Source organism: Hyalella azteca, unplaced genomic scaffold (assembly GCF_000764305.2).
Source record: "Hyalella azteca isolate HAZT.00-mixed unplaced genomic scaffold, Hazt_2.0.2 contig17186, whole genome shotgun sequence".
Taxonomy (NCBI): domain Eukaryota; kingdom Metazoa; phylum Arthropoda; class Malacostraca; order Amphipoda; family Hyalellidae; genus Hyalella; species Hyalella azteca.
The window spans coordinates 39,150-61,475 of record NW_025946979.1 but is presented as its reverse complement, the minus strand read 5'-3'; the positions used below and the strand labels follow the sequence as shown (position 1 = coordinate 61,475).

The window sequence follows — 22,326 nt, the reverse complement described above, 5'->3', positions numbered from 1 at the left end:
AGCCTGCTTCAGCGGGCTGGACAATTGTGGGCGATGTTTAACTTGAGATCTTGAATAACTGAGACCTTCCGCCTCGCTGGCGATGTTATCTTTTGACCTCCGGTGCGAAACAGCTTGATAGCTGAAGCGCTAGCAAACTATTCTACTACTACTACTACTTTATGTTGTTTATTTCTTTTTATATTTTTTAGACCAAGGGTTTTATTACATACTTCATAAATCGGTCAATAAATTTTAAACTTTTATAGATTGTGGTTTGAAGTGAATATCAAAAGTGGACTAAGTTGTTTTTTGTTTAATGGGAAAAAATAGAATCTGTCTGGTGTATTTTAATTATGCTTTGCATTCGTATTTTACTACGTGGGTTGATTTTAGTTGCTGATAATGGACTCGTTGAGGGCATAGTTACTGAAATTTATTCTCTCGTTCCTTTCCGTCGACATCGATTTGCTAGGCATTTTTCCATCCTAAATGTAAAAATTACCTGAATCTACCAGTGCAGTGCCTGTAACTTGCATGCACTGCAGATTGCTTAGAAAGCATTGAATTTTTGTACTCCTATTTTATTTCCTGTTGTAATTGTTGCTTGTTGACTACTTGAGGAAAGCGCCTAACATTATTATTTTCTTTGTTATCGCTTAATTCTTGCCTAAAAAACTTACTCCTAGCCGAAATATTTTTATTTTTAAATTTTCATACACCTTAGTGACCCTATATGCAATTTATTTCTCGCTTGGCTCTGTGGTGGCGGCATCGACGACCACGCGTATTCGAATTGCTCGCTATTGGTAGAATGATCATAATTCGATATATCGTAGAATGTTCCTCGAGTTGCCATTTATTCACTGACGGTGCGTTTCAAGAAGGCTTTTCTGATGCGTGCCTGTGCTCGTCAGAACTCCTATGAGATTTTGTGTTCCTAGACGAATTGTTTTTGAGCGCCCCGCCGCGGTGAGTGAGGTGTCTGAGTGGGGTTTTTGGACACCTCTTTTGGGTTTTGCTCTCATTTGTTTTTTTTTTCATGCTGGAATCCTTACATTTTTCTTTCTGTCTCTTGCGGGTGGCCGACGTCTAGTGTAAGCGACCTTATGTGCGAGTGTCATTGGTGCTCTTGCTTTTCACGTGTCCCTTCTTATTCCTTTGCTGCTTTGAGATGTTAAAGCTGATTCTTTCTTGTCTGCTTCAGTGGGATAGCCATTGGAAACCTTGTAAGTGATATTGTTCTCAAGTCATACCAAGCTTTCAAGCTATCCAAAAGCTGCCCTCCAAACCCAGAGCTGAAGCGGACATAGAGCGGCTGCCTAACATGCTCCCCTGGTCATACGCGGCATGTATTAGAGTTGAGCCCTCATCTAAATTTTGTTGGGGCAGTAAACCATCTGAACATTAAACTGCCACTTTTGACCCAAGATTTGTGTAAAAAATCAATGTTGGTTTATTTTGTTGTATCTTCCATTTTCTGGCTGCTTCGAATGAGCATAGGTTTATGCTAAGGATACCAAGGATGCTGGACCGATCTTACGTTCCATCTTGCAATAGAATTTCGACAAACTGACACATTAATTTTAGTTCCAGCCTCTTTGTGTTCACGTTCAATGATTCTGTTAAATGAATGCCCTTTGTGTCCACTACATTATCAAGAATTTGTGTTCATTTTACAGGCAATTCTTACTTTTTACGACTTCTTAAAATTGTAACGAACGAGATCCTCGTGTTTCCGCAGATTATTTATAAATTTTTCTTGTTATCCGAGACTACCCCGCTTTGAGGAATCGCAATACTAAACCTCTGTGTACCTGCTTCTTAACCTATTTTCGTTTAAAACTTTGGGAAATCTGCGTCTATGCTCATTAGTAACATCGTACTTAATATTAGAACCTGGCAAAAGTTGTACACTTAGTGTCCTAAAGTTCTAAGTTCTACAGAAGTGTAATGAGAGGAAGTTTACCATGTTGGCGAAGTGTGAAGGACGAAGGTAAGTTTCGAAGTGCCATTTATGTATAAATACTCTATATTACGTGTTAAAGTTTTAACTTGAATGGCCGACACACTCCACATCATATTCATGTTCTTAAATTAATATCAATTTATTGCGCATGTCATCGCTTTATTGGACATCATATCGTCTTGTGAACAACTCGTATATCTCATACGTCGCTGTTTGAGATCATCCACAATGTTCGTTTTGTCTTCGGATGGCTTAAGCATACAAGTCTGAAATGTTCAAGTTCACGGTATCAGTCTTCTAATTTTTCTTACTAACGCAAAATATTCTAGTAGACGGTGTAAATTATCTTCATTTAGGTACCTCATATTTGCAACGGTTTAGCTACTATGGGACCATTTGTTTAATATTATAGATGCTGCACTTTTTGTGTGTGATTTCGAAATTGAATCGAAAGCTCTGCAAGTGCTTGAACCTTTTTTTGCCACTGTACTTTCATCAATTTGCTTGCGGCCGAAACTGTGAGGACAATCTTTTCAGTTTGTTATTCTTTACAATTTTAACTAGACGCGCTCATGCGAGTATTTAAATAATGTTGGCGTCATTGTTACGATTTATGGAAAGTGTTTAGCTTCATTGAGCTATCTCGTTTGCCAGTCTTATTCTTACTATGGGTTTGTTTATCTGTAAAACTATCTTATCAGATAAGAAGTGACCTAATTTTATCGTCGATTTCGTATTTTTTTGCTATTCGATCTGACATACCTTTTCGTGATTTTTACCGCTATGTAGACTTTAACGAGGAAAAGTCTTGCCAGGTTGATAATGTTTAGTTTGCTCGTAAAATTTTTGAGATGTATGCTCGGGTGATTCATCAATACTGCACTGAACTATTATATTTACGAAGACAAAACTTATAAGCTTCCAGTGACCTCAACGACAAAATTATTGCTAGATGCGCGTTTTTTCTTCTTGTGATGTTCACTTACGTAAAGTTCAGAGAGTCGTTCTATGCCACTTATTCAGGTTACTCAGGATGTAAATTTTATGGCACCTTCATGGGTATAGTGGGTGCGACCATCAATGAACTTTTTGTTTGAATCTTAGCAAGTGGAAGTGTAAATATTTCTGTAAAATTTAATATGAAATTGCACACGCTTTTACTCACTCTTCTCGTGTCAGGTACAGGCAAGAAGCTCTTTGATGTGCGTGCCTAACTATATGTGCCAATTTTCTAAACTTCGTTTTTACAGTTCGAGGGAGTTGTATTTGGGCTAGGCTAAGGGCTAGAAGCTTTGTTCGTTGTCTCCATGAAATATTTAAATTTGTTCATCTTGTCGCTCCTTATTATAGATTTATAGTAATAACCTGAAAACTAATTTTTCGTGTGCTGACGAAAATTGTGGTCCTTGTAAATATAGTGTAGAGATGAACGCATATTAATTGTTAAGCGCTTAATTGTGAAAGCTATAAAGCTATAATTTTGATTCTGTTTCTTCCTGTGTCTTCATTGTTGACGAATCGAGCATAACCGCACCGCTGATTTATACTGTTAACAAAAATGCGTCTGAAGGCCACTCTTTCTCTGATAGTAATATCTTGTTGATTTATTTTTTCCCTTTTCAGTTTTACAATTACAGATTCGTTTACAATTTCACAACGAACGACACTAAATTGGATATTTAAATTCCGAATTGTGCACTGAAATCCAGTGTTGGCTTATGCGATTATGCAACCAATATATCAGTTATCACAAACGACAATCAGGCATGTTCCTTCTACCTATGATAATTAAAGCGTTCGGTTATGCTTTGTTCGAGTATTTGTATTGTAAAAACGCTTATTTCATCACACGAGAAGGCATCGGTTTAAAGAAGGAATCTTGGCCGCAAAAATATCCTCATGCTTTTCCCTTATTTTATTTCTCATATGGTAAGATTTTTTATTTTTGTTTAATTTTCCCCCGCCATTTTCATGAGCCATTTACAATCGACGTACGCGCCAAAATACCGTTCTTTTTGAAGTAGATATACGCAATGGCGTGTATGTCGAACTGCTATCTATACGCGAGTGGCAGTCAAGCTTAGTCAGGTTCAAGTGAACTCTGAGCTTATTCTTTAATCCAATTTTAACGATGCAAAACAAAACTGAGACCATTAGTACCAACATCCTATATTAGTGTTTTGTAATAAAATGTAATGAAACATTGTATTCAACTTCATTTACTTTCAAACTTTACTGTTTCACCGCCTTCTTCCAATCAAAACCACTAAGGGACCCGAACAACTAAATAGAAGTTAACTTCGAAGACACATGGACGTTTTTTTAACTTGGTAACTGACACTAATCCGATTATGGGGTTGAACTATATACTAGTTCAACAATGGGGTGTTCGATTTTATGCTACAATGCATTTCTATGGAAACGCGATGATGCGAAGAGTGCTTCATTATCCCCGCAGCGATTTGAATGTTTTCAGTTAGTTGGTAACCAGTGTGGTGTGAGGATGTGCTTGCTCAGTGTGTTGTAACAGTGGCGGTCAAATTTTCACGTATTGACCATTTGCGTTCGTTAAGTAGTATGGGTTGCCGTAACAGTAAAACTATAGACAAAGAAGAATCAGTGAACATCGAATACGTTTTCAATAAAGGAACGATTGATGAGCAAACACATAAACCGACCAATGCCAGTCTTGCAGATCGCATCAAGTTTGGAACAGAAAACAAGAGAAATCAAGAAAACAAGAAATCGCGAAAATTTGATCCTAAAATTACGGCTAAGTACGAAATAAAAGCCCCGATTGGCGAAGGCAGTATGACTGCAGTTTACAGAATAGAAAATAGAACTACAAGGGAGCCGTACGCGCTGAAGTTACTAACTAAGCCAGTGGGTTTGCCTGCAATGAAACGAGAGTGTGATACATTAATTCATATAAAAAATAGGAACACGATAAAAATGCACGAAGTACTTGTAGACAAAACTAACACACCCATCGCTCTGGTCCTAGAGCTGATGACCGGTGGTAGTTTATATAGCAGAATACACGAAAAAGGAATTTTTACAGAGAAGAATGCTGCAAAGGTACGTTGATAGTTTGAGACTGCTACTGGAGAGTTCGGTTGATCACAGTCTGACGGAAATGTTCATTTATTTCGCAGGAATGAATAGAGAATTGTTCATTTCATCTAAATAGTAAAATAGACATGTAATAGTTTTGCATTATTGAGTGAAGGTCAAGATTACTTGGTAGACTAGACTTGCTTGCTTGAGACGCAGCAGCTAGGTGAACACTTCATTTGTTGACGTCGGTAGCCTAACTACAAGTCTACAAGTCAACGTGGTTACTAAGTTTGTAGGTAGGTAACCGAGTACGTATTTGTGCCTAGTGGCTAGTGCAGTGTGTTCTTATAGGCATATATAGAGAACGAAACTTTGCCTAATTTTTAGCCTATTGATTTTTTATTGAAATGCATGACTATGCTCTATTCACTTCCCAATTCGTGTCCTCGTTTCGTTAATTACGTTTGTGGACTTGCAGGTGTTGAGGCAAGTGCTGAGCGGCGTGGCTTACCTACACAGCTTAGGAATAACACATCGAGGATTAACTATACATAACATCCTATTCTATCATCAAGGAAAAGATTCAAGAGTGGTTATTACCGACTTCGCAACCGCTCACACTAAGAAGTGCGTTTGCGCTGATGCCGGTTAATGTTTCCAACTTCCAAGTGCCAATTGCTCGTTTTAATTTAGTTCTATGATTGCTTTCATTGTCTGGTGCTATTATTCTTGAATCTTGAAACAGAATAAAATAGAGGTTTACAATATTTATTATTTATTGATGTGGTTAGGATCGTACCATATTTTCAAAATTGTAATTAAATTAATCCGGTAAATTGGATCGTGACAGATCAACGGACGACATTGAAATGAGGCGTCGTTGTGGTAGCTGTGAATACATGGCTCCTGAGATAGTCAAACTGCAAAGCTACACGCAGGCTGTTGACGTGTGGGCTGTCGGAGTCATCGCATACGCCATGATGGCAGCAGAGTTTCCCTTCCCACCCCACGACAAACAAGCCATGTTTCGAGCCATTGCTAAAGCAGAGTATTCCTTGGACTCCCAGGTCAGTTTAAATTATTGAAGTATATATGGGATGAGCTAGGTAGTACACTATATGTACAGGAAATGTCTTACGAGTTGTTACGGTAAATTACCGTATACCTCTGTTTTAGTAACAAGAAGCTCGTAAAAATTATAATTAATTGTATATGAAAGTTAGATATTTTCGTCTTATGTCCATTTAGTATTATGCTAAAATTACAATTTCTACCCAGTACTACATTTTCGTATAATGTCCATTTAGTACCTATTATGATAGAATTACAATTTCTGCTCAGTACTACATTATATAGACTACCTACTCCTACTGCCTCAGCCCTCATCAACCTCATGCATTAGCGGTCTCGGTAAGATTGAGATGCCGATACCTTGACACTCAATCTTGCTTCCCATGGGATGAACCTCAGTAACGTTGCCTGTGAAGGCCACAGGGAACACGAGTGTTAGGAAGGTTGGAGTAGGAAGTGGGAACGATGCAGGGAGTCCATGCTGTGCATTAGGTCTTAGAAAACAAAGCTTCCATTGAAAGCCAGCCACCGACGTGACCAAACCCACCTCTGCATGCTAGTCGGGCACTCGACTGTCCGAGAGAATTGTGTTTACACAGATACATTTAAACGTTTTGCTATTTCTGATCTGTTGTAAAAGATGTACAAAGTTTTATAAATTAAGAACTAACTTATGCACGAACATTTTAAATATGAGGGTTAAGTTCCGATTAACGTTCACCAATTCTATTCGAATTTTATGACTAGGAATTTTGAAATGTGAAATCATATACAGCCAAAATAATAATACCGGTACAGATTAAATCTACTTTTTATTCATCTGATCATAGCAAACACTAGGCAAGCTTTGTGTTATTGGCCGCGAGAAATAAAATTTGCTTAGAATTTGATATGAGGCTGGGTGCATGATTAACGTAGGATTGATGCTTCGAGAGATAAGGAGATCAGTGACAGTAAGCCACTGTAGGACTTCACGTGCTTCAGTGCTGCGTGCAATGCAACTCTACTGTCGCGCTAGTCTGGGGAAGAGAGTCGGCATTACCACGCTCAGAAAAATAAAACTTTATCCAAATATCGATGCACTTTTTGCCCTTGTGTGGTCATCCCGGCCCAGTTCGACCTGGAGCATGGGTGTATCAGTTCTACGCGGAAAAAATGTATCTTTAGTTAGAAATTATGACTTATGACTTAGCCATTTTTCTGAGAGCAGTCATTCTAAATTCTGTGTGAAATCTATGAAAGTCGAAAAACAATGTGTGTATTGTTTCCTGAAGCCTTGCTGCTCTTTATAGGGACCTATCTTTGTCGCATTTATCGTATCTTCTTAATATACCGGTGTTAGTTGTTAAGTAATTCGGTGACGTATATGTACATAAGGTGCTAGTAATTATCATGAAATAAATTATAATGGAGCTGAATGTAGCTCGCGCTTAAATGCTTTGATAATGACGACAAAGGACAGCTGAGGCGACTACGGCAGTATATGTTATTTAAGCATGAGAGTCGTTCGTTTGTTGTTGCCCTGGCATATTGTGGCAACACTGCTCACAATGCCCGTATATTTGGACTCATTCATATATTACAGCATTGTCACCCGCGAGCATTCTGGCAAATAGTGACGTGGTCGAGTCTAGTTTAACTTTGTGACTGGAAAAAAGTTGGTACCCGATTACAATAGTTGCTATGTTTAGAAAGGATGACAATGTGCATCCCAGTCTACTTTAATTTGATAATTAAAGCAATGTATTCTGTTCACATGACTCGTTGAAAACGTATCCCAATGAAGTTCGAAACTTGATACCGGTAGGCTTCTAAATGTTAGTTTGTCAGCAAATCCTGTTGTTGGAGCACTTTATTCATTTGGCCTTGACTTTTAGCTCTGATATAATTCCCTCTATAATAATATGCCAATAAGAAAGTAGTGAACTATTATCTTGTGTTATCTTTGCCCAGTCGTTATCGCCGACATCATTCCCAGATTCTTCAGAAAGTTTATTGCCCGACGTATAGTTACAACATTTACGCTAAAATTCACTTATTCCTCGTGTGATTATTTCTACCATAAATTCACTTGATCAATGGTAAAATTTGACTTAATTTTGACATGTTTAAGTAAAATTGTGCTGCTCTGATGCCTCACTGTGTCGGGTGTAAATTATTTGTGGCAAGAATACCGTTGTCTGTTTCTTAGTTTAACTTGAATTTATAGTTTTGCCATCGTGACCGTCCTGTGAACTGTCTTTCTACACGCTTGTTGGCCTATGAGACCAAAAACATGCCCCTAAATTAACGAGTCAACAAAATAACGAGTCCTAGTTTCATAATTCTTCCCGCCTGCTCCATGACATGACAGATTGCTAACGCCGGAGATTTTGTGTCTAAAGAAATATTATTACCAGTGATCTTGATTGGCCATTGATTATAGGTGATTTGAATTGAGGTAAGTTTTCGTCAATGAATGATTTCAGGTATCAATTAGTTTATTTTGAAATCTGCAGGCTTTCTACGATTAGTCAACTACGGCTGTCCAACGCTGTAGAATCTCTTCATTAATGGTTTGCGTGTGGGAGTAATATTATCTTAGACTCCATATAATGATATTACATCTACACAAGTGAGCTGTCAGCAAATTTTACGCTTCAAGTATATACTTCCGGGTGGCTGATACGCAAAGATTTGTCACCGCTGGTCGTGACTCGCGTCTGTTGTCAAGGTGAATCATCGATCTTTGCACGTCGTCTAACCTTTTTCAACCTTCTTGGCAATTTATTTTCTTGATAGGAAATCATTCTTACTACTTTTTGTACAACTATAAATAATTTAGTTTCTTGGAAGAATCGCCCAGAATTAAACCGGATTACCTGATTTCAGTGTCTTTTCTTCGTATCGTTAAAAATGTTATGAAATTCAGGGTAATATTTGAATGGGATTACTCTCATAGTGATTGCTCGCAGAAAGGCCACCGCAGCTCAGGAAACTCCACAGAAGCTCGCCCTGCCATCGCTTCTCGTCGTCCCGCGGCCGCGGCTAACCCACCCAGCCACCTAGCCGCCGTCCTGAAACATCCTGAACTTTACAGCAGAAGTTCGTCGTCCCACGTCATTGCCTGTAAATACGACTACTCGCTGCAATTCAAACAAAACAGACAACGAAATATGAATTAGACAATTAATAATTATTTCGTCAGTCGACTGGCAGTGCCTAGCTGGTTCTAGGTGAACACTATCGTGCCGGGACGCGATAGTTACGATCTGTCATATCTAAACTATATCATCTGTCATGTGCAAAAAAAAAATGATCTGACCCTTTGTTTGGCGACTTGGTGTCCTGAAAATAGATTCTTCGAAAAGTTTTTAGTGTGTTTGAAACTTTAATGCAAGTGTGCGTTTAAATGCCGATTATAAAGTGTCATCAATATCGTATCTTATAACATTTGGTCTATCTTGGGAAGATATCGAGTTTTCATGATAATGGGTAATTACAGACACTGCTTGAGCATTTCTTCGCCATTGAAAAATTATTTTACTCGTGTTGCTATAAGTTCGAAAAGAACCTTGAGGAGGAATCTTAGCTTCTAAAACTGCCAATTTCGACATATTTTTAACCAATTGGACGGTAATATTCTAATCTAAGCATAGCGTCAATAGTCATCGGACCGAATTATATGGGACAGAGTGTGTAGTAAATTTAAAATAACACTCGCTTTTGCTCAAATATCGTAAGGCTTAATGAAAAGTTATAAAACATTTACGAGTTTACCTTCTGTTTTAGAATGAAATGATAAGTGTTAAGGAATGAAGTTAATTCACTTGCTTGTCCACTTTAAGAATTCTTTTACCTTTGGTCTTCACGAATACAGAATTATTTTTGTCTTGAATTTACATTCTTTACAAGTCTTCTTGTTAGGACGTTTATAAGTAGACATTTTTCCAATAATGATTACTTGTGTCTTATATTAAGTACGATTTTTCAGTCAATGAACCGGTTTAAAAATTATATATATTTTTTATTGTAACTTTTTTTATGGTACCGGTATGGGACACAAATTTGAATTTCCAACATTATCTGAAGTTCATTTATGTTCATCAAGTGCGGGCTGGTCTTGCAAAATCTAATTTGAATGAACCCACCTATATATTTATTTAGATATTTTTTTTCTATTTCATGCTTGATAGAAATTGATTTTATGTCAAATAATTTATTTTAGTGCGCGTCATTGAGTTCTCATTATTTCTATTCAATTCTTTCAATAGACTATCTGATTTTTAGGCTTGACTGTCAATGATTTGTTACTGCTATGTCATTCTGAGGAAAACGCACGAAAGTTAATCTTCTTATCCCTAATGCCGAAGCTGGTCTTCATTTATTATCAAGTTTGTATCATCTTATTTCTGGATTCCATTTATCTTCAAAGCGTCCGCCCTGGCGCGTGTCTTAACTTGATGAAAACCAAGATAATTTCACGCCACTTTGTTTCTAGAATTGCAGGATTCATTGTACTTCCCTTCGTTGTCTTGTCTTGTGTGAGCGACCTCACGTACGAGTGTCTTCTATCTGATAGTTTTCAAATGTACTTTTTTTTGTTTATTAATTACTTGGGTATTCGAATATATCTGACGCTAACACAGACATTTTTGTGAAAAAAAAAATATTTTTTTTATTGTTGTTTATTAATTACTTGGGTATTCGAATATTTCTGGCACTAACACTGCCATTTTTGCGAAAAAAGCGCTGGTCGTTTGAGACTTTACAACATTGGTTGTTTGTTTTACTTTTTTCAGCAGGATTAAACACTATTATACTTTAGGCACGCTATTTAAACACTGTTCGTTAAGAGAACTTTTGCTATTTTGGGACCAGTTGCACGAAAATATATGTGATGTCTGGAATTATACTTTGGTCCTCCTTCAGGGTAGACAACTAAAAATCTGATAATTTGCGTTTTATGAATTTCTATTATTTGAGTTGACGATCAGACAACAAGGGAAGGGATCATGATAATCCCCATTCGAAGCACGGGGATTAATTTACACGTGCTCTAAGACGACATTACTTGCTGTGTATGAGGATCTAATTTGTGTTCCCTTGAAGTGAGTACCGCCATCCCATTGCTTGGCTGGTACCGATGCATGGAGCTCGTAAAAGAATGTCGATTGCGAGTTCGTGATTCGTGATCATCCGACACGATTGTTACCGTTGAAACCAATTGATTTTTTTTTGAATGAGGAAATGCTTTGAAAAATATGGCTGGCACATATTTTCATTAATATCTTATAGGTACTATCTATTATTTGTTGACCGTTGAAACTGTAATTTAGTTTGGTTAATTTTCTTTTATAAGAAATGGAACAAATTTGCTGCAAATCTGGTGCGAACGTTTTCTTCCATACTAATTTGTACATTTAGCGGAGAACCTTTGTGCCTGACTGCTTCCCTTTAGATAAGTTACTAAATTCTTAGAAATTTCCCTCTGCAATTTAAGCATTTCATATGCGAATTGCATCGATACTAATTAGATTTTCGACAAATTGGTGGTTTCTACGCATTCCTATTACATTAGTTATGTTCAGAGTGATACCATTGTGATAGCAGTTTTCATCATAGATCGTCTGTTTTCCAGTAAATCATTTGAAATGTTCTCGTTTTCTTCCCTCGTGATTATTTTTAGCATTTTATTCAAGCATCTGTGAAAATTCTGATCTAACAATGCTCATATCGCGGAGCAGTTCTAAAGGGGAATTTTCGTACGCAAAGAAAGGGGATAAATAAAATTAGAAAGGGTAATTTTCGTAAGCTAAGAATGCATGAAGAAGGCCTGTTTTTTAAGTTTTTACTTCGTTTAAGCTTCCTTCAACTCATTGCGTTTAGTCGTTAACGAATGAAGAAAAGCAGTTAACTCCCGAAGAGTATTGACAACACACTGCATATTCTATTGTGATGACATTCAATGAATCTATCAGCAACGTATGTATTTTACGCTTTATTTGATTTCACGTTTGTATTTCTTGCGGGTTAATGGTTTACTTCATACAATTTCTTGGAATTCTAGTCTGCCATAAATTGGGCAATAGAATGAATACACTACATTCATGAGCACAAGTAGAGAATCGTCTTCAAGAATGAACCGGCAAACCTGACTAATGAATTATTAAATTTCTGACTGGTCATAATCTTGAGTACCTACAGCTGTTTTTTTATGATAAGTTAGGGCACGAGGTTCTCTAATTGGTATTCCCACGTCTACGAAATTGATACGATCGTGTCGCTCGTTACCTTGTCCTCGATGCGTTCAAGTGTTTGTTATCGTTTTAGTTGTGAACGAACTTAATTGAGTTAGAACCGCCTCAATAAGAGGAGAATGGAAAATGCAGTGCGTGTCTAGGTCATTCATCTATGCGTAAAATGTTTTTTTTTTTTACAGTTAAAAATTAGAAAATAGAACTGATACGTTTCTAAAACGCCGAAAACTCGTAAAAATCTTATACCTAAAAATAAAAACTATTATTGTAGAACCCTGATTAGAGATAAAACAGTTTTTTCTAATTTGATGGTTACACATTTCATGTTAATGATTGCTGATGAGATTCATGCGAATATATCCTCAAATTAACGTTTCGCATCAATTCACTAACATTAACAGGAACTAAACGTATTTTTCAAGAAATAAGAATACGATAAGATCTTCGTGATCTACGAATGCATTGCTTTTTGAACGAAAAGCTTCATGTAACAATTATATAATGGATTTATTTCAAGGTATCTCTGTTTACGTTTTGTCAGGCTGATGATAAGGGGCGCGTCTGGACCTTATCTCATTGATAGCGGCAAGCTGCAGTGGGTCTCACGTGCTGCGGTGGAAACATATACGGCACTCACATTAAAGAACAGAACTTGGGTTTCATTCAGCTGCAGCCGTGGGAAGCACTCGCCCGTAAACTTTTCAGGTCGTGTTTTCAGTGCATTCTTTATATACCTCAAATGAGGCTGCGAGGCCCAATTAATAAGATTTGTTGAATCATTATCCTAGTTAAAATGTTTGATTGATGTCAACCTCTTGAGATGGACACCAGTACAATATAGACGCTTGCGGATTCTAATGTGGGAAGAATTTTATTTAGGATTTTGCAGTTAAAGGGAGAGGTAATTATGCATTAGTCTGCTGCATTAGTCGAGTATGCATGCAAGTTAAGGACTTTAATATAATTTGTGTCAAATACATTTAATAACAACAGCACGTTTGATTAGAAAAGACAAGAAATGAGATGCAAGATGTAAGATCTTTGGTGCCGAGGTTTAATAAAGATCTTACAATTAACAGAATCACTTAAATTAAACGAAGAATGAACACTTAAATTAAGGACATTTGAATAAAGTTAGATAGAACATCGGTTTAGTACATAGTTTCATAGCATAGCCCTGTTTCTTCATTCGTATGCTTAGAGCTCAGTACAGAAAATAGTTCAAGTACACGGTTACACCGTACGCATAGTCTCCAATAATCACAAACACAGTATTAGAGTTCAGTAGCAGAACCTAGTCTGATATCTTTGAGATTGAACGAACACCGAATCTCAAGACGTAACGGCTTCTTGTGGACTTCTATCCTGGTAGACTTGTCCCTCTGCAGTTGGCTGAATTTACAAACCAATCCTTGCTTTAATCCCAAAATAAGTCTGCCCTGAAACCTGAATTCGTACGCTGCTACAGGATCGTCAATCCCTTATCTTAATTCTACCTTCCACATATTGGTTACCGGTACCTTTGTTTTTCTTCTCAATCGGTTTCCCGAAGTACTCCCGAATATTCAGCTAAGATCCCTACACAAGACAAAAAATAACAATTATCGTTGCATTCAAATTCATCTTGTTTACTAGTCAATCAGTAAAAAAAATCATAGTAAGCGGTTCTAATCCCACGAAAACAGAAGTTCGCGTACTTCAACGCAGCTCTCATACCCAGAGAGAATAATTTCCTCATCCCTGTTCAGATGCTCGTCGGTAACATGTTTATATCTCGACTTCAACGTGTCGCACTGTTGCTGGCTCTAATAACCCAGTGCAGAAGCTCGCCTTTGACAAAATTCGAGCCTCTAATCCATGGATTAACTGACGTCAAGGCAGAATTGAATTGCAATTCAATACCAAAAGACATAATCGATGAAATTCAAGGCCATCAAGCCGCCGCGGACGCCATCATCGACTACTTCTTGAACGGGCGGGGCAAAGGTCAGACTTATGCCGGACTGCAGTATTTCGTCGATACTTTTGGAGCCAGACTCGTAAGTAATGTATTTTTAGTGTCATGCCCTGATTTAGCAGTCATCTCATTATGAATGACTTTGTTTAGCTACTAGAGCAACCAAGTAATGTTTTTTATCAGTACCTCTTTGATTTCTTTAAATAATTTTAATATTGATTTTCAAATTAAATTTCGATCTGTTTTATTTCCCTCGCTTGATATTATAGCGTTTTGTCCGTAGTAGACATGAATCACGCGATGGTATATAGTTACGTTCGAAAAAAGCCTTTGATTAGTGATTTGTCCTTTTTTTAATACGTCATTGTTTTTGTTTATAGAAGTGATGGATTCAATATTATGCTGTTAAATAAATAAAATCAAAGCACAACTTTACATTCGTTAAGAATTTACAATGCATTAGGCCACCGGATAATTGATTTTTCATTGTTTGTCGGTAGACCTTTACTGTCAAATTACCGGTCGTGCAGTCGATTGTTATTGTTAGATAATCTTGCCTGCCGTGCATGCGCGTTGTTAGAGAGCTTTAATAATATGTTTCTTTTCTATCTTTCAAATCGCTTGGTGTTGGAAAAAAGGAGAAAAACATATGAATGAAGTTAACGTTTGTGATGATTTGTGGACAGCAGCAATGATTAATTATGCGTTAACTTCCAAACAATTTTCTATGCATAATTCAACAAAAATCTATGCTTAAATCCCTTACCTTAGATGCAGCAATTTTTTGCTCACGTAAAACTTAAATTTTTCTTTTTCTCGGGATATAATTTACATTTCGTATTTAAACTATTATAATCCTTTATTCTCCGCAATGTTCAATTTTTTATTGGTGCCACAAACGGCCAAATCCGCAGAACAAGCATTTATTTTCCGTCAGTATATTCCCGTTACACGTGCTCGACCCGAAATGTTCTTTCTTTGTTTTCGCCAGTCCGGCACGGCGACGTTGGAACAGGCGATCGACTACATGCTAACTCAGGGCGTCATCGACGGCTTTGATGCAGTTTTCTCAGAGCCTGTCATGGTGCCCCATTGGCAAAGGCAAGTTGCTTGGGTACAGTAATTTAAATTTATTGTGTTTTCTGTTTCGTGTTTCGTGACATTTTCGTTTGAGATGATAAGTCGCTATGTGCCTTTAAACCGCCATTATTAAACCGCTATTAAGATTACGAATGACGAATGTGAGCTAAGCGTTCGCGCGATGGTATTATGCATTCAGAGAACTAATTGAAGCTTTTTATTTCTATTCAAACGTCAATTGTCAAGCTCCACAAATCATATGATATCTAATCTTTCTATTTTATATGAAGGTGTATTATTAGGCTTCTCGTGTCGTTTTTCCGGAAGAAATACGCTTGTAGAATGAGGAGAAAGGCTTACATTTTTATCGCTAAATATAGTCATAGTGCTGGGTTTATGCTTTTAGAAAGGTTACTTTTTATTGAGTAAATGTCAGGCCAAAAAGGATCTCGGCTAACTTCGTTACTGGGTCGGTCCCATGACGCCTTCCTCTCGCCCGCCATCTCATTAACGGGAGATTCATGGCATCCTCAAAATTAAAACTTCATCAGAAAAATCTAAACGGGCAACGAGAAGAAGGTCTTATGAGAGCACGACTCGCCGCGATAACTTTTTTCAGAGTTCAGTTGAAAATTCTTTGCAAGTTTACTGCGTCACGGTTAATTTTTTTCGATCGCTTATGCAAACTAAACGTTAACTCTCATTCTGAAATCTTTCCTGCTATAAAAAGCCGAAAAGCATATATTTTTGGTTTTAAAATAAAAATTTACGTTTGTAATAAAAGTTTTCCTCTTGGGGCAACATTTTGTAGCTTATCATCCTTGACGTGCGTGTACTACAGTTCACAATTGTGCATTTGTAAAATTGAGGTAAATTATCACAAATTGAGTTGGTACATCTGACATCGGATAAGTTATGCTACATTTAAATGTGCAACTATTTCGTCAAATGCTGTACTCATATCAGTCAGTCATACCGATAGCTCTGAGTCTGAGCACAGCATGTTGAATCCCTATTCTCAAGAACATCTACATGACTTGGGCATTTATTTTGTGAATGAAAACGATGCTAATAATATTTGTAAATGAATCGTGCTCGATAATGGCAGTACCAAGTGTGCGGAGCCAACGAAAGGATATGTTGAAGCGAAACAACGTGTTTAAAAATGCCCCTCTTCTAAACTATAATTTAAGATTCATTTTCAAACACAGACAATGGCCAGATAATGCATATCTAACATTCTCAAATACTTTAATTTAACGGTTTAACCCATAGCTGGAAGACACAGATTTAGGAGAAAAATCTATGCATAAGAACCACCACAATCCTCACATAAAAGTTCAGCTCATTCAATATACTCGCTTTGATTCTGGGACTCATTTATCAGTTGCCGCAGCCAGTTGTCTGGTAGGTCTTTTCGAAAGCCTAATGAAAAGGAAGCCATTGGCGACCAGAATTCAATTCCTAAAATTCAGAATGTAAGCCAATTTTTTATCAAAGCGTTTTCTGTAAAATTTCGAGATATTAATATTGAAATTCCCGATTCAATAATTTTTAATATTTCGTATAAAAGTTAACCTATTCGATTTTCTTTATCGATTTTACAAAATGACAAATTCCAACGTACTCTAAATGACGCGGTCAAATTATCTAACCATGATTGTGAATCATGAGCTGTACTATCAAAATAAGTTATAAGTTCGTAACTTAGTCAACCTACCACTGACGGCTTTTCAATCTAAATTCACCAATTACAGACGAGAAATCAGCCGTTATGTGTACTCTGGTAGTCACGCGTAATTGAGTTTTGAAGGCACGGCTCCATGGGCACTACTATCATAACTCGCCCAAGTCACGACGTAGCTGTCCATACCTCGTCAGTAATTGATGTGCAAAGCTGTCAGTGATTGGCTGACTGAGTTACTAACTCGTAACTATTCTTCATAGTACGGCCTCATTTTATAGTTTCGAACACGCAGAAACTCTGAACACGCGATGCTGCTGCAGCCTCGTCGGCAGACGCTCAACATCCTCGGTCTTGGCACGTCGGTAGCAACGCCTCCTGAGGGCATCGTGGCCGACGCAGTCGTCGTCACGAGCTTTGACGAGCTTGAGAGTCTCGGCGACCAGGTGAGATATACTTAATTTTGCCTTACAGCTGAACAAACAATGGCGTTTCTAAATTAACTTTGGAAACGATCTGCAGAGTTTCAAATTGAAATTGGGGGGAGGGATTTTTCATTTGAGGTAAGGTAAAAAAAGTAATTTCATTATACCTATGTTTTTAGAGACACGTGCGTAAAGCGCTCATTACACACGGTTTGATTGGGTTTCCGACAGTTGTCAAATAAATTATAGGTAATAAATAAATAATAAACGTTAATAGGTACGAACTGAAATATTCTCTCAGAGAAAACATTCCGCGAATCAAGGTAGTATTTGCTGATTACTAATATCAATATTTACCACCTACTACCAGTGTTTACAATTGTTTGACAACCTGGCAACGGCTAAATAGCATAGGAGGTGCGGTTAATAGCATCGTCGAACAATCCTAATCATGGCACAAGATATTAGAATCAAAATTGTACCATTTTCTTCCAAATGACCTATGTATACGTCTAATATTTTTACCCTTTCAAAGGTCGCAGGCAAGATCGTAGTCTACAACCAACCGTTCGAGAGCTACGGTCAGTCAGCCGAGTACCGCGGCGACGGGGCTGCGCGCGCAGCCAAGCAAGGAGCCGTGGCCGCGCTGGTTAGGTCTGCCACTGATTTCTCCATCGGCTCCCCGCACACTGGCCATCAAAACTACCAGGAAAACGTGACCAAAATTCCCGTGGCATGCATTACGCAGGAGGACGCTCTCACTCTACACAGACTTTATACGTCCGGTGAGAGTTGTTTAATTAGAATAATAGTTAAGACATTTATATCAATAATAGTTAACTCGGAAGTCGGAACCACCTGATGCCCGGCCAAACCGACACAACTTTCGGCACTCGATCTTTGGACGCAGCCAATCGATGTGGCGCGCTTCATCGGCCTCGGAGCGGACTAGTGGTTGATGTTGCTACAACAACAACCTGATGCTCAATGACTGATGCTTAATCCGGTTCATGTTTTGTAGGGAGAACTACAAATTCTATTATCGTGAGTAAGGAAAAATAAATCTTTTAAGTCTCAATTTAGTGGGGACGTGTAGGCAGCCGGAAATTCTTGTAGTCCGCGAGATTTCCCTGATATGTATTTTAAGTCTGTCGTTAATTGTCCCATTTTTAGTTCCCTTCAAGCATTATGCGTTATATGAAGGATTTTAATTTTAATTTATAATGCGTGGAGAAATCATTTTCATTCTTTTAAATTATATTAAGGTAATCAGGACGCTTGTCGATTTCTTAATACCGGACACAAAAATTTAATCTCCAACTCGACCGATTCATTCTTAATTGCCAGGTAACCAAATAACGATCCAGCTGTACATGGAAGCGGAAAACTTCCCGGACGCGCTCTCACGGAACTCGATCATCGACTACACGGGGTCCGCACTACCGGACGACCTGGTCGTCGTGTCGGGACACATCGACTCCTGGGATGGTGGGGTCGGGGCCATGGACGACGCAGGTCTGTGCAGACATTGTGGCGTGATGCTACGTTTTTGACTGGCAAAAATTGTGCATTTTCGAATTGAAGAAGATTGCCTACGTATTTTATAGATTGCTAAATCGTCAGGAAAATTTTTTAAATCCTCATGCACATATACATCAACAGTTTTCAACGATATTTGTATTTCAATTTCGTAAAGACGATAGTTATCAGGAAACAAAGGAATATGTGATCATTTCTTACTATTTATTTGTGTAAAAGTGAGTTGCCATAAAAAAAACACAATAAAAAAGACGATTATAATTTGTAAAAAATGGTTATTAATATTATTCATTTATTATTATAACAATTATAATTATCAATACTATTTTCTTCGTTGTGTGAAACCCAACATCACTTAAGTTTTCCCGCGCAGGCGGAGTATTCGTGTCGTATCACGCGGCGAAGGCGCTGAAGGAGATCGGTCTACGACCGCGCCGGACGGTCAGAACTATCCTGTTTACAGCAGAAGAGTTCGGCATCATCGGTGGCGAGGTCAGAACTTTTTTCGCGTCCATCCTACAATTCCATCGATGCAGCAGAAGCTTAGTTAAATTTTCTTTTTAACGGTGCTACAGTGCCCGTAAACGAATAAATAAATTTGGGGCTTTTGAGAAAATTTAAAAATCGATGTTGTTTTTAGGAACACTCGTGAAAACAAAGAGAAATATACAGAGCAAAATTATCCACTTCTCTGAAATGAAAAAAAATGAATGGAAGAAGCAAACAGTTTCGTGTTTTACACATTGAAATGAATTAAGAACGTTATTTTTAGCGCATTTTCTCATTTATGGAAAAAATTCACTATTGTGCTCGCCATGTCCGTCCGTCCGTCAGTCCGTCTGTCTGTCCGTCCGTGACTTCATATTTTCGTCGACGAGAAAATGCGCTCTCTGTCACTCACTGCAGTGAGTACTGAGTTATATATTTTTTGTATCACGAGGCCGCACTCCGCAGGCGTACTTCGAGCTGCACAGGAACGAGAGCGCCCGCTACCAGCTCATCCTCGAGTCCGACATGGGGACGTTTGCTCCCCTGGGTCTGGGTGTGGGGGCAGGACCGGACGTGGCTTGTATCTTGCAGGAGGTCTTGAAGCTCACGGCTGCCATCAACACCACTGAGGTGCGCTGCAAAAATTGGAACAATAAACTGTGTTGCAATGATTGAAAAAATAAACTGTGTTGCAGTAATTGCAGCAATAAACCGTGTTGCAGTAATTGATACAACAAACTGTGTTGCAGTTATTGAAACAATGAGGCATCCCTCAACGTGTGATTCTCACGTAGCTTGAGTAGCAAATAAAAATTGTGTGCTACATTTATAAGCTAGCGCATTCACTTTCTTCATTTCCGATTATTTCCATGGTTCCGATTATTTCACTAAGTATATATACACGATGTGTACTTTATACACTAGCTTAATACCGCTAAGCGCAACATACGAAACAACTTTCATCCCGATGTTAGGTTCTTGAAAACTTATTTGAGATGACAAAAAATTACTATTATTACTTATTAAAAGATGACAATTTGACTGGCTGTTTTCGCTTGTGTTGTGTACGAGTAAACACAACGCGGACATTTATGTGCGAGCAGGTAAAGAGGTTCAGAGCTTAAACAATAAAAATGCAAGCAAGAAACTACTACGTACATAAATAATAACCTGCAATAAATAAAACCAAATTAAAGACGTTGTTGTTATACGACCTTTTCAAAATTACTCATCCACTAGTAAAGGCTATATGCTGCAACATGTTTATTCGTCAAATCATTATGTATGTGCTTTAGTATGCTGAAAATGAAATAAAAATTCTTGCTACTAAATTATAACATCTAATCGATTGCACTATCTAATAACTAAATGAATTTATGCAAAACCCACAGTTGGTGATTTCTTTTGATGGTCCGGACATCGGACCCTGGGTCGCGGAGGGCGTTCCCATTGGTATGTTTAATATGATAGCATTGATGTATTCAAGTCCAAAAAAGTGTATAAAAATATATGTTTATTCGACGTTATCCTCTTAATATAACGATTGTTGATAGTAGAGCATTTTTATAGCATGTATTTATTGTTCTTGCTTTATTAAGTTTGCATTTGTAATAGTGAATATTTTTCAGTAAATTTGTAGCAAATGTTACAAGCAGGTTGTGTTGCTGAAAGACTGTCCAATACGCTAATACGATGGTACCTGAACTTACTCATGATACATGCTTTAGCCTGAACTGTGCGCTTGTTCCCGTATTACCGTACAGATGAACAGTATATTCCTCACCGCGCGTTACATACATTTAACTATCACTTTACGTTATACCCGGACCAGCGATAATTTTATTTTTCTTTATAGATTTTTTTATGTATGTTTTTCGTCAAGTTCCAACTGCAGTTCCCTCCACTATAGCTCACACAAACATCTCTCCTCGTTCTCCCATTCTCACTCGACAATTTGAACAAACTGTACTTCTGGTTCCACCACGATCGCAGCAAAACATCCCTTCTTCCTCTCATTCTCCCAATGCAACCCGAACGAGCGGTATTGCTATTTCCGCCACATAGCTCATAGCAACACCTTCCTTTATTTCACAGGCTCCCTTTACAACGCGAACGAGCGGTACTTCTGGTTCCACCACGATCACAACAACATATCCTTCTTCCTCTCAGTCTCCCAATGCAACTCGAACGAGCGGTATTACTATTTCCGCCACATAGCTCATAGCAACACCTTCCTTTATTTCACAGGCTCCCTTTACAACGCGAACGAGCGGTACTTCTGGTTCCACCACTCCGCCGGGGACTCGATGGAGGTCGAGAACTCCGACGTACTTGACAGAATCTCGGCGCTGTGGGCGACCGTGGCGTACGTCGCTGCCGACCTCAGCTTCAGCCTGCAGGACTTTCAAGGCTCAGTGCTGAACTTCCAAAAGCAATGATTCTTTCTTATTTATGTATGTGTTCGGGTTCTTGTGAATTGCTCAGGTATTACATTGAACGTTGACTACTGCTTCTTGTTGGACTCTCATTAACCTAATAATTGTATTGTCATACAATTAATTGACTTTTTAGACATACAATTTTACCTTTTTTTAAATTAACTCCTCGTTCATAATGTTTTCTATCTTGTGGTTAAAGTTCGAATGTACACTTAGAAAAATGAGCCTATTAAAGTGTGGGTCATTCTAGCCCAGTTTTGCTTTACAATAGGGCATATCAGTGCTACGTCCGCTCTCTGCTAGTACTGAGGGTAAGACATAAAATCATTATGTATACAACATGACCCATTTATTTTTCTCTTTGGAAAAATGAATGAAAGCAATCCAAGCTTTTTAAAT

At 38.0% G+C, this 22,326-nt stretch overlaps 2 protein-coding genes across 2 annotated transcripts; both read left to right on the top strand.

The window, feature by feature from the left end:
* Positions 1–150: 150 nt before the first annotated feature.
* On the top strand, positions 151–9,240 carry LOC108668220 (serine/threonine-protein kinase H1 homolog). Its single transcript, XM_018155391.2, has 4 exons — positions 151–5,026; positions 5,484–5,632; positions 5,856–6,072; positions 9,031–9,240. The coding sequence occupies exons 1-4, from the start codon at positions 4,526–4,528 to the stop codon at positions 9,238–9,240; spliced, it is 1,077 nt and encodes a 358-aa protein (XP_018010880.1). The 5' UTR covers positions 151–4,525.
* A 4,330-nt stretch (positions 9,241–13,570) lies between these two features.
* LOC108668219 (carboxypeptidase Q) lies at positions 13,571–22,003 on the top strand. Its single transcript, XM_018155390.2, has 9 exons — positions 13,571–14,354; positions 15,264–15,373; positions 17,332–17,482; positions 17,997–18,246; positions 18,809–18,976; positions 19,374–19,492; positions 19,955–20,119; positions 20,881–20,941; positions 21,584–22,003. The coding sequence occupies exons 1-9, from the start codon at positions 14,064–14,066 to the stop codon at positions 21,925–21,927; spliced, it is 1,659 nt and encodes a 552-aa protein (XP_018010879.1). The 5' UTR covers positions 13,571–14,063; the 3' UTR covers positions 21,928–22,003.
* Positions 22,004–22,326: the final 323 nt, after the last annotated feature.